Raw genomic sequence first — 13,358 nt, 5'->3', positions numbered from 1 at the left:
CCCCTGACTCACTGACCCTGACCCCTAACTGAGGACCCACTGACAGCTAATGATTTCTGGAGGAGGGAGAGGAGGTTTTCTTTAAGGGCGGGTCCATGATGCAGTGTGTACCCATTAGTACATGGGTAGCACAAATTAGATTCAGTAGATTCTTTTTAAAAAGGCACAAAGTAGGGAGAAGTGGAGGGTGGGAGTGAATCTTGGAGTGGAAATATGATCAAAATGCATTGTATGCATGCATGAAAGTCTCAAAGAATTAAAAAAAAATTTCAACAGCATAACATGATGGACGGCCCTTGCTAATACTTCATAGCAGTTTCTACATTCTAGAAATTCTCCCACTGTGCTGGAGGACTCCCTAGTCTTGCTGGGATGTTTGGCCTGCAGGAACTATGGCTTCCCACAGGCTGAGGGGCTTGTTCTCATTCACACTGCTGCTCTGTGAGGCTCTCCATCACAGTAGCCATCATTGGTTGAAGTAGATCCAGACCTGGGCTAGGTTGAAGCAGACCTCTCATCCCAACTGTTTAGGAGACCGAGGCAAGAGGAAACTAATTCAAAACCCTTCAAGACATGCCTGGAACAATTGAGCACAACCTTATCTCAAAATAAATAGAAAACAAACACCTGATGGGAGGGCTGGGGAGATGGCTCATTGCATCCCTTGTTTAAGTGACATTTAGAAGTTTTAAGATGAAAGCTTCTTCTTGGTCACCCATCGTCACTCTGTTGTGCAGAGGATTCACTCGAGCCCAGCCTTAGTTCCTGGGAGGAGGCGACGATGCTCAGATCTGTGCCGGGTTTGCACTCAGAGAGGGCTTCGCATTGCCCCAGAACTGCCCCGCTTGGCTGGCATCTCTCTCTGTCTCTGACAGAGAGGGGCCTGGAGCAGGTTACTTAGCTGTCTCTGACCTTCGGTTTCCACATCTCTAAAGAATGATAGTACTCAACCTTATGGAACAGTGGTTCTCAATCTGTGTGGGTCCTGACCCTTCAGGGGTTGACTGACTCTTTCACAGGGGTCACCTAAGACCATTAGAAAACAGATATTTACATTATAATCATAACAGTAGCAAAATTACAGTTATGAAGTAGCAACGAAAATAAAGCCCAGTGTAAGATGGGAGTCCAGAGCCAGTAGGAGTTCTGCATGTATTGTATAGGTAAGCAAATTTTACAGAATTGTATTACATATGGGAGTGCACAGGCATGTATTCCATGTGGGAATGTGTTACATGTGGGAGTGCCGCAAGCGCAGTCTGAGGACAACTGTAAAAGTTGGTTCTTGGGGCCTGGAGCCGGAACTCAGGTCCTCACGCTTGGTAGCAAATCATTTTACACATGGAACCATCTCTCCCGGCCTAGCGTGTCTTTTTTTTAAGAAGTGGTTCTCTTAGATTAGAGAGATGGCTCAGCACTCAAGGACACTGGCTGATCTTCCAGAGGATCTGGGTTCAATTCCCAGCACCTACATGGTAGCTCATAAGCATTTGTAACTCCAGTCCTAGGGGATCCAACACCCTCTTCTGGCTTCCTTGGGTACCATGCATGCCTGTGGTATAGAGACATCTATGCAGGCAAAATACCCGTACACATAAATAAAGTCAAGTAAAAGTGATTCTTTTAAAGTACGAGTCACATTCAGAGCCTTCTGGTGGCCACATTACTAAACTCATTGTAATTGTTTACTTAAAAGAAAAATAAAATGTAACCATATTTTCACTTTTTTTACTGCTGAAAAGATTTTGCTGGGATATATAAGCTGTAGGAAAAAGAATAAAATCATGGTTGGAACATGCTCTTCAGAGTTTGTTCCAACCGCCAAGACATATATGTGTATAAGGTTGGGTTGGAATCCGTTTCATCCACCCAATGTGTGAATGTGTCTGTACGTATGTACGTATGTGTGTGCATGTGTATGTATACGTATAAAGTAAGAGAAGCTTGAAAGAAGCTTGTTGGAACTTGCCTGCTGGAGTCTGTCTTCATCAAGTGTCAGAGTGTGTGCATGTCCTTTTCTCTCCTTCTTTTCTTTCTTTTTTAGATGCTTTGCCACTACCAGCGGGAAGCACCCCCTAGGAGCTATCACCCCTAGCCCCTGCTAACTGTAGTAGATGTAGGCCCACACCCGGAAGTTACCAGCATTGGCCCTCTGCCAAGAATAGTTAATTTCTGGACCCTCAGTTAGCTGCTAGCAGTGGGAGCCATGGTTGGTAACGATCAGTTCCGGCCTGGAAAGTTAACTTCAGAAAAAGTCTGTTGGGTCACCAGCCAGCAGCCGGATCTATGCCCTGCCTCAGTGTCCCGGTGACTGTCGAAGCTGGTCTTTGATAGAGAGTGGTCCCCAAGTCTCTGAATGTTAACTGTGTCTTCCTTTTTGTCTCTGACTTACATTCTTCAGGGATAAACACGTCTGATGAGAGCAATGGCTTTCAAGGTCCTGCTTGAACAAGGGAGGGTGCTCTTCACCACCATGCTTTTCCTAGGCTATTTGGTAAGTACACTCTTCCTTCTTTCACAAGAATATAGAGAAAGAATTCAGGTCATGGTCCCATGTTATAGGTATGGTGACACAGACCTAACGTCATCACTTGAGGCTGAGGCAAGAAGGTTGCAAAATCAAGACCAGTCTGGGCTGTGTAGCAAGATCTTTTGACAAACAAACACCAAAAAATCCCAAAAATAAATAGTATAAATACTATATTCTGTTTATGAGATTATTTAAAAAGCGTTTTTTCAGGCTTGAGAGATGGCTCAGAGGTTAAGAGCACTGGCTGCCCTTCCAGAGGTCTAGTTCAATTCCCAGTAGCCAAATGGTGGCTCACAACCATGTAAAATGAAATCTGGTGCCCTCTTCTGGTGTGCGGGTATACATGCAAATATACATTGTATGTATAGTAAATAAATCAACCTTAAAAAGCATTTTTCTTTTCTCCTTTCTCCACCCCCTGAATGCTGGGATTTCATGTATTCACCTCCACTGCATAGGGTTTATACAGTGCTGAGGATTGAACCCAGGACTAGGCAAGCTCTCTATTGAGTTACGTTCCCAGCCCATTACTAATAGTTTTAATAGAATGTTGTCTGTTAATAAGTAGGTAAGGGCCAGCGAGATGGCCCAGTAGGTAAGAGCACTTGCCATCAAGTCTGATGGCTGGGGGACAGAGAGAACTGCCTTTCACAAGTTGTCCTCTGACCTCCCCGGGAGTGCTGTTGCATGTGCACCACACACACAAATAAGTCAACAAGTCAACAAGCAAATACATGTAAGACATTTTAAAGCAAATTTAAAGGATGACAGGAATAACATGAACTTGTTTTTAGTAGAGAGATAGCACTAAATTAATGCAGCTAATTAATTTGGGGTAACTTTTAGTTATTACTTTTTTGTTTAATCTCAGAATAATTTTTCTAGCTAAAGTCTGTGCTCTGAGCCAAAGCGCTTTGTTCAGTGCTAGGAAATGCTGGATGGTAATCAGATGGGGTGTGAGTTCATGAGTTCAGGTTTGTGAAGCACTCTGTTCGGAAGAGTTCAGAGCTTGTCATCTCCATCCTCGGGAGGTTGTGAGCCAGATGGGAGTTCTTAAGGAGGCTTTCTCTGTGAAGGTTCTGCACCTAGACTTTTTGTCTAGGTAGGTGGCAGTTCCTGGGGAGAGGAGGCGGAAGGGTCAGGAGGTTGAAGCCAGCCTGAACTACATCTTGAGATCCAATCAGTGAACAACAACAACAACTTTTTAAAAGTCAAATGCAGGAATGTCTAAAGTATAATCCCAAGTGTTTGTGGTGGTGGGAGTCCATCTCCCCTGCATTTGCGTTGTTGGAGTTGATTATGTTTCTATTCATTTACAATCATAAAAGTTTGGTTGGTTTTAGTTCAGCAACTTTCAGGTAGCAGAAACCCTGAAAGTTTGTCACGTATCATGTGAATAATGAGAAGAGGAAACAGATGGGAACTGCCATTCAGTCTAGGACCAGGGGTCCTGGTTATGGGATGAATGAACACTTCATGGGGTGGGAAGGATTTGAGTTAAAGACTTACTTGTCCCAGGGCCTCACTGAGAAAGTGCTATTTCTTCTTAAAGCGAAAATTAAGTGAGTGCCACTCCTAGGCAGTTCTTACTCTCCGTGTATGTCAGTACAGTGCAGACGCCATTCCTCTTCTGCCTGGAGGTAACCTGCGGGGAAACGTTTTGTTTTGTTTTCTTTCAGTCATGTAAAGTGATCTGTGAAACCGGAGACTGCCGGCAGCAAGAATTCAAGGATCGGTCTGGAAACTGTGTCCTCTGCAAACAGTGTGGACCTGGCATGGAGTTGTCCAAGGTACATATCAAGTACACAGTTGTACTTGTATTTGAAATTGCATTTCTTTAAACCAGATTCTTTTCATTGACTCTTAGCAGCACTTTGGGTGACATGACAGAATTCTTGACACACTATGGCACGTCAGCAAGGTATCATAGAATTCCTCTCTGATCCCTGCATCTTTTTGAGATAAGTAGATTCTAATACCAGAATTCTACAAGTAGCGTTGGTGTGTATAACTTAGTGTTTCAGCGATGGAATGTGTGGGGGATTACTCGCAAAGAACCAGTACTTTACTTAAAGCTTAAAAGTAAAGCATAAATAACTAAGGGTGAAATAATGAAATTAAAATACCGACTGTTTCAGGGGGCCTTCCTTTTCTTTCTTTTTTCAGACAGGCTTCTCTGTGTAGCCATGGCTGTCCTGGAACTCGCTCTGTAGACCAGGCTGGCCTCAGACTCACAGAGATCTGTCTACCTCTGCCTCCCAAGTGCTGGGATTAAAGGTGTACACCACCACCACCCAGCCTGGCCTTCTTTTTCTTAAACTAAATGTTATCACTACCAGTCGACATGTTCTGAGTAGGGATGTGATGAGGAAACCCAGGGTACTGAAGGAAGCAAGTGTTTCAATCTTAGTGCTCTAAGTGTCTGCACTCCAGAGAGCACTTTAAATTGTACATTTTAAATCCTGCTCATTAAGTATTTCGGGGCTTTTGCAAAACCACTTGCAGTTTGAGTAAGACTTCTATATAATTTAAAGCTGCTGGCCTTTAGCTGGAGCAGTCTCTCAGCTAGTTTATCTAAACTTATCCTAACTTCTCCGCCATCTCCTCTCCCCACTTGGTTCTGACTACCTGCTTACAGCTCCATCCTATTCTTTCTGTTCTCTTCCATGTCTCTCTGTCTCTCTGTCTGCCCATCTCTTCTCTCTGCCTAGAAGTCCTGATCGCTATACTTTTTGCCCCAGCCCTGGGCCACCAGCTCTTTATTATACATAAAGCAACATTCCAGTCCATCTCACCTGTGTTGGCAGGTGAGGAAGGGGAAGCATTTACAAATAGAAAGCCAGTGATGGGCCATAGAAACTACAATACCAGAATCCTGCCAGCTCTTAGCTCTCTGCCAGGCACTGCTTTAACAGTTGAAAATATGGAGATACATGTTCTCAATGTGAGGGAAGCTCATCCAAACAATTAAGAAATTCCCCTTGGGGCTGCAGAGATGGCTTAGTGGTTAGGAGCACTGGCTGCTCTTTCAGAGGACAGAGTTCAGTTCCCAGCACACAGTTGCCTGTGACTCCAGTTCCAGGGGATCCAACACCCCCATACAGTCAAAACGCTAATGCACATGAAAAACAAACAAACAAACAAACAAATAAATAAACATTCCCCTCACAGCTGCTCAGATTTCACAGTTTCTCTCTTGGCCTCTTCTAAGCTAAACACTCGTTTGCTTTATTCTTTGACCTTTTGCAGATGTTACCAGTTGAGGAGAATTGGTGTAATGTTTTGTTCTCAATGAAGTGTCAGAGCTTTCTATTAGAAAAGAGACAATGGATTTTTGTTTTCATTTAAAATGACCTTTAAAAAGGTCCTCTCCTCTGCAGACTGCTCTTATTTATCGTTCTTATCTTTCATGGGTTTTTGATCAGCGATGTACAAACAGCAGGAAACAAAGAGTTATGAGGTCCATAAGTCCCATTGTAGAGAGGGCTTTTCTGGTTGAGTCAGAGGTGGCTTTCAGAGACCCGACTTTACATCTGGATTGAAATGGCTTCCAGTGTTCTGACACCTATATCTCACCAGAAAGGTTTCAGTACCTCTTGACGGTACCAGTGTTTATTTCAGATTTAGGTTCTGCCATATTGGATAGATAGCTGGGCCAGGACCAGCAAACAAATTCAAGTGCTGGGCAGCCAGGAGGGAAATAGGTGACTGTTCCACCCTGTGAGAGCATTTTGCCTTAACACTGTGAACAGATGAGTGTATCATCATGCACTCTGAGATGAGAAAACCCTTTCTAAAAGTTTATTCTCTTATCTTTATCCTTTGACTGTAGAGAATATAAAATACATATCTAGAGAGTCAGACCAGAAGGTGAAGGTTCAACCTGCTGTAAAGTCTTTTAATGGAAAAAAAGAAAAACAAAAACATTCCATAGTCTCTGGTTGCACAGACCAGGGGCTTCTCTGCAGCTGAACAAACTCAAGGATCAGCTGCCCTGAGCTCTCTAAGAGAAGTGAACCCTTGGGAGTCAGGCAAATACAGAGAATCTCAATACTTGGCCACACAGCCTCCTTCTGGGGCAGATCTCTGGGAGTTGTAGGTCAGCCTGCTCTACAAAGTGAGTCCAGGACAGCCAAGGCTACACAGAGAAACCCTGTCTCGGAAAAAAAAAATGTGTAAGATGAAATGAAGCAGTACTTAGAATAAGTGTGTAGAAGTGTTCATTTATTAGAAAAGAAAGATCAAAAGCCACTATCTAGGCTTCTGTATTGGGAAACTAGAGAACAAATTAAATCCAAACTGAGAAGAAAATAAATTACATAGGGAAAGAAAGATGAAAACAGGACATCAAAAAGGAAAACTAATAAAAGCAAAAACTGATTCTTCACAATGATAAAAACAAAAAAGCAAGCAAACAAAAAGCAACAATAACCCTCTAACCAGGCTAAGTGAGGAAGTAAGAAATAGGACCCATACCACAAATATCACAAATGAAAGAAAGGATTACTGCAGATTCAACACCTACAATCTCTCACATAAAATGTACCAAGTGTAAGAAAGACACAATCTATCAAAACACACAAAAGAAAACAGTCCTTACTTACTGAGGAGACCCACCCACTCAATAATTGTAAGTAAACTGTCATGCGAAAAGTACCAAGTTCACCAGTTAAGGAATTAGAGCAACATTCCCAGTCTGTCCTGTAATACGGAAGCAGAGAACACAGACCCACTCAGTGAATGTCAGGTTAACAGCACCTAATATCAAAATCAGATAAAAATATCACCAGAACAGGAGAGCTACAGAACAATAACTCAAGCCAGGCGTGGTGGTGCACACCTTTGATCCCAGCACTCAAAGAAGCAGAGGCAGGTAGATCTCTGTGAGATAGAAGCCAGTCTGGTCTACACACAAATTGAGTCCAGGACAGCGAAGGCTACACAGAGAAACCCTTTTTCGAAAAACCAAACCAAACCAAACAAACAACAGAACAATAACTCTCATGAACATAGACATGAAAATAAATGAAAATTTATCAAATATATCTCACCAGGCAGTGTAGCATCCTGACTTGGTGGGATTTGTTTTTGCCATGCAAGGCTGGTTTAACATTTGAAACTCAATGAGGGTAATTCTTTACATTAACACATTAAGGAAAAAAAAACGTGTCATATCAATAACCATTTGAAAAATATTCAATACCCATTCAAAATGAAAACTCTCAGTAAACCAGAAATAAAGGGGGGAATTTACTTAACCTGATAAAGAACAATCCTGTAGTTAGTACTTACCCGGAGGAATTAAAACGTGTATCTGCGCAGAATCTGCGCAGGGTGGTTTATAGAAGCAGCTTTACTCACCATTACCAAAACCTGTGAGCGATTCAGTTATCCTTTGGTAGGTGAGAAATCAAACCATCCAGTCAATGAAATACTATTCTGCCCTAAAAATAAAACTGAGATAAAGCTATGAAAAGACATGGAGGACCTTAAATGCATACTTGGTGACAGTTTAGAGATAGCAGAGAGGTTGGTGTTTGCCGTAAGTCAGGGAAGAGAGGGATGAGGAGGTAGGAAACAGGATGCCCACCTATGGTTGCCCAAGCCTGTAAATTGTGCAACACTGGGGCTGACCCCTAAGAGGAGAGGCCTCAGGTGATAGAACAGTGATCAGGGACTGAGTGGACTGAAACAAATGTGCCGTTCAGGCAGAAGACATTGATCATGGGAGAGGCTACATAGGGAGCAAGGTGAGGGATGGGAGTGGGGGTGAAAGGTAAGTGGGGACAGCTGACGTCTCAAAATCTCCCTTTCTCCATTTGACTGTAAACTTAACACTGGTCTTGGTTTTGAAGGATGAGATGACCTAGTTGGTAAAGGGCTTTGAGTACAAGCCCTAGACTTGATCCTCCCCAGACACCACATTTAGAAATTCCTGGCATGGGGCATGTACCTATAATCCCAGCACTAAGGCTGTAGAGACAAGAGGATTCCTAGAAGCAGCTGGTTTCTGATCTAGCCAAACTGGTCAGCCCACGTTTAGTCTGAGACCCTGTCTCAAAAAATAAGTTCCTGAGTGTATGAGGAAGATGTCATATTGGCTTCTGGCATCTCAATACACGTGTCCTTCTCGCTTTCAAACATGTACACAAAATTGTTTTAAAATATTAACATAATGAAGTCTTAGTTGGGCGTGGTGGTATATGTTTATAATTCCTGATACTCAGGAGTTATCTCTCTGAGGCAAGAGAATCATGATTTCCAGTTTCAAAAACAGCAACAAATAAGAACAAAGAAACAAGAGAAACATGAAGTCTTTATAAAATAAATAACGATCAATTTTTGAGACTATTATCTGATAAGATGTTTTGCATTGAACAGCCCCCATGAAGGAGGACAGGAGTATGTGGCTTCAATGAATGAGTGAAAGAGCAAATAGCATTTTTCCACTTTCTTAGACTTTTGAAATAATGAAACAAGGTTCCTCTGACTGTCCCACACCATGCCCTTCCCATCCTTTTGCCCTGGTCTTAGTCAAGAACCCTACTCTGGTCATCATGTTCCCACCTGGCTCATATGAGCCTCACTACAGACCCAAATCTGGACCATTTACAGCCTCTGTTTTCTGTTCCTTCACTGATGCACAACGCTCTTTGTTTTCACCTTTCATGACAGGCATGTTTGGCCCCATTAGAGAAGATGTGTCTTTCAGTAGCATACTTTCATTCATAGATGGTTTCACCTGCAATGAAAATTGACATGTGGATCCTACAACCCCAAAGATAAAGCAGCAGATGAGTGGAGAATCATTCTCAATGGTAGAGTGCTTGTCTACTGTGTACAAGGTTCTCAGTTCAATCTGCTGTTATTAAAAGAGTTTCTATATTTAAGATCCCTACAGAATCTGTTTCCACAGTATGGTCGTTTGAAGGAGAATGGCCCCATAGGCTCATATGTTTGAACGCTTGGTCCCTGACTTTTTGCAGCTGTTTGGGAAAGATTAAGGAGGTGTAGCCTTTTGGAGGAGGTGTCTCATTGAGGATGGGCTTTGAGGTTTCAAAAGACCGATGCCATCACCAGTGCCTTCTCTGCCTCCTGTTGTGCATCAAGATGTGAGCCCTCAGCTGTTCCTCCCACCATGTCTTTGCTCTGCCCTCATGGACTCTAACCCTCTGAAACCGAGTCCACTTAAATGCCTTTTATAATTCGCCTTGGTCATGCTGTCCCGTCACAGCAATAGAAAAGTGACTTAGACACCTAGGTAGCTGTTCTCCCTAAGCGTTGAAACAGATACCATACCCACAGTGCCCTGGTGTGCATGGTGCTCCACAGATATGTTAATACATAGATGTGTTAACACATGGCAGCTCCTTTGCTTTGTTGCCTTACTGTTCAGCCTGCCTGGCCCCTAGCACAATACAATTGTCCAGGTGTTCAATGAATTCATCCACCTTGGGTATTTATTTTTTTAAAGATACTCAACATCTAACAATATGGATATTAATGAATTTGTATACAAGTAATATATTTTACAAAGTCTTTAATTTTGGTTTTTGCTCAGTGAATGGAATGAATAACAAAAACCCTAAAATTTTATTTAAAGAGTAAAATAAAGTTTGTTTTCCCTAGATAGAAGAGCCTCTGGGTAACCTTATTTTTTAGTTTACTCATTTTGCTCTGTGTGGTACTGTGCATTACATAGTGCCGTGCACACGCTAGGCAAGCACTCCACTACTGAGCCACATCCTCAGCCCTCCTTTTTCCAAGATGAGGTGTCTGTTTGAATCATCATACTCCAGGGCCATAATGTGTTTTCCACTGTAAGCGTGTATCTTATAAGTGTTTTCAAACTAAAGGAGGCAGATATAGGTACATTTTCCATCTGTGGTTTTATGACTCCTAGTTATTATTTTCTTTGTAAGACTTTCAGCTCTGTTTTTCCTCGAGGTCTCTGGGCTTCCCTGTTATTGGTTAGGTTTCCACCATCTTTAATACGTAGTTGAGGCTTGCTGGCAGCTGCTAGAGCACTGTTCCTGGAGATGCTAGTGGACCTGTTGGATGGGACTAGTGGGGCTCAGCCCCCTTTCACCTCCTGTCAGGTATTCGATAAGAGGATGTCTACATAGAGACCCCCAACTCTGACAGTAATATGTTGGCTATTTTAATTGATACTCCTCCCTTCTCTGCCACTGTAACTTAGCTATCTGAACCTCTCATAAACCCTGAAGAGTTGAGCTTGTGTTGTGTTCTATTTAAGGACATCTCTTAACAAAAGAGACCATTTCCCATGTATACTTTGTTGTTTTATTTACTTATTTTAATGTTTGTGGTTTTATAGTTCCTTACTTTTTTATGCTTTTGCCTGTATGTCTCTGGATCGTGTGTGCCTGGTACCCACAGAATTCAGAAGAGGGGGTTGGATTCCAGGGGATTGGAGTTACAGATGGTTGTGAGCTGCCATATGGGTGCTGGGAATTGAATCTGGGCCCTCTGAATCTTCAGCCAGTGCTCTTACCACTGGGCCTTCTCTCTAGCCCATATCTGTTATTCTGTAAGAATTGCAGTTATGGTGACAGATAATGTGACCAACATAAACTAGCAGAGGTTAGCATGTGACTCTTGGGTACTAAATCATAGAGTCTTCATACCACATGTCCTGAGTCAGAGAACTGTGATTGTTCCGGTCTTAGCGGTGAACAGCAGTCACTTGGAGGTTGATTGGCTTGTTGGTGTTGTGGCTGGTCCACCGTATGTCAGGGTCAGGGGTGGGTAGCCACCTGGAGTTATGACCTTTCTCGTTCTGATGCTGCTCCAGTGGATGCTGCTCCAGTGACAATGGTCTGTGCGTTCAGCACCCACTTTGGGAACCATTAGCCACTATGGCTGCTGAACGTTTGAAATGTGTTTAGCTAGTGCTACTGAGAAAATAGACATTTCAGTTTAAGTGAAGCCCTTTGAGACTCTGGCTTTTGAATTGTAAGGTACAGCTAAGAAATCATAACGTGTCTTCTGGAAGTTCAGTCAGAGGACCATGTTCTAAGCAAATGTCCTTGTCCTTGCAAAGAACCCCCATCTTGCAGCTTCTAGCCCTGTCCGTTCCCCACACCGGAGGATGCTCCCAGCGCTGGGCTGAGCAGTCAGTCTCATTTCATTAGTTCTCGGTTCCCACGCTCCTCTCCTCAAAGTCCTAAATCCCTCTGCTCCTTTTGGTTGCTTTTATCATCTAGCTTAATAAATAGTTCCTGCAACTGTATTTTTGGAAAGAGTATGACAGATAAGTGAGCCATTTGGAGCCTTTTTGGGCAACTTCAGCCTGCTGAGATGTACACACACACACACACACACATACACACACCCCATATTCTCCTTTGAAAGCTTCTAACATGGTTGAGAATGTTTTTCCATGTCACAGTGAAAACCGTAAACACTGCTTACATAGCCTCGGTGGTATCTGCTGGGCACATGGGGCTGTAAGGATGCCTGAGTGCCATTTGTTTTCAGCATCCTTTCGACCCTGGTGAGATATAGGGAGAGGGGGATTCTTTTGTTTGCACAAAGTAACCTTTAGAGTTTTTAATTCCTGCTGCCTAGAATTCGACAGCACTGGCCCCTCCTCCTCCCAGAGAGTGAATGCCAACAATGTGCTTTTAACACGATCGCCTCACAGCAGTAAATCAGGAAACTAGTTTTTGCCTGAACCACTTGAAGCAGGCTTCAAGCTTTTGGCATGGTTTTCAAAGTAAGCTTTTCTAACCAATTATTGGGATGACTTTCGTTAATGTAAAAAAAAGAGAAAGTCTTGTAAACAACCCACTTTCCCTAGAGGGCAAGCATCCAGGTTCAGGCTTTTAAAAGATGTGTAATTTTTCAAAATGGTTTTCATCCCTGTGAGTAAAGTCACCAAAATTAATATGATTTTCAGTTATATATTTCAAAAAGCCTCATTTCTGTCTTTTAAGTAGCTCATTGTTTTCTTTAGTTGTACAAGTGAGCCCTCCACGTTCAGCGGATAGTAACAAGTTCCCCCTTGTCATTTTTCTTTACCCACCCCCCAAGTACAGGTTTTCATAGTCTTTGGCGTTATTTTCTTAAAGGAAATTAAAAATCTGATTTCCAAGCACGAGCCATATAAATCTAATTTGACATTTCCATTTTTGTTCAACACCCTGGTTTTCTCCACGAATAACTTCTATTCCATTTAAATTTGGAATCTAACATTTAACTTTTAAAGTTCAGAGAACCCAAGCAAATAACTTACTGGCTGTGCAAATAAATAGTGCTGTTAAGCCTAGAGGCCCTAGAGGGAAGCCATTCCTGGATACAGAGAATCTAGGAGGCCCCCTGTAGTCTGGGGAACTAGCCTTCCTCTGTAGGTGGCACCAGTCTGTGTTTTGCTAAGTGTTGGTTGGCTTTGCAAAGAGAGAAGGGGGTTTAGGGACTGTTGGCTTTGAGTCATCTCACTACTGGATAACCACCAAGTGTGGCTGGGGAATCTTGGGAGAGAGTTGCCAGACTCCTGGCTAACGAGGGCGCCATGACAGGCTATGCGCCTGAGAACTTAGTTCCTAAAGGGAATCTTTAGGAAATACTGCTTTGAACAGTATTTGCTCATCCATGTCTATCAGCAAACCTTCCTGCACTGATTTGTTGGGTGCAAGAATTGAGGAGAGTTGCAATTGTGGACTGCTGCATAGTTTTAGAGGAAGAGTAGGACCCTTTCCCACTGCATTACTATCTTATCTATATATATTTTAAAAATAAAATAATTTAAAAAATAAAGATGTATTTTTAAAGCCAAAAGCAGTGTATTTTTAAAGCCAAAAGCAGT

At 42.6% G+C, this 13,358-nt stretch overlaps 1 protein-coding gene across 2 annotated transcripts in view; it reads left to right on the top strand.

Moving 5' to 3' along the window:
* Tnfrsf19 (TNF receptor superfamily member 19) overlaps positions 1–13,358 on the top strand; it is an 84,734-nt gene that overhangs the window by 16,038 nt on the left and 55,338 nt on the right. For both annotated transcript variants that reach the window (XM_055617369.1, XM_055617363.1), the window contains exons 2-3: positions 2,402–2,494; positions 4,210–4,320. In XM_055617369.1, coding sequence (XP_055473344.1) covers positions 2,417–2,494; positions 4,210–4,320 — 189 coding nt within the window. In that variant the 5' untranslated portion in view covers positions 2,402–2,416. The remainder of the gene's footprint in view (positions 1–2,401; positions 2,495–4,209; positions 4,321–13,358) is intronic.

Source organism: Psammomys obesus, unplaced genomic scaffold (assembly GCF_907164565.1).
Source record: "Psammomys obesus unplaced genomic scaffold, mPsaObe1.curated_primary_1811, whole genome shotgun sequence".
Classification (NCBI taxonomy): domain Eukaryota; kingdom Metazoa; phylum Chordata; class Mammalia; order Rodentia; family Muridae; genus Psammomys; species Psammomys obesus.
Note: the sequence above shows the minus strand (reverse complement) of the source record. Positions and strands in the feature narration are given on the sequence as shown.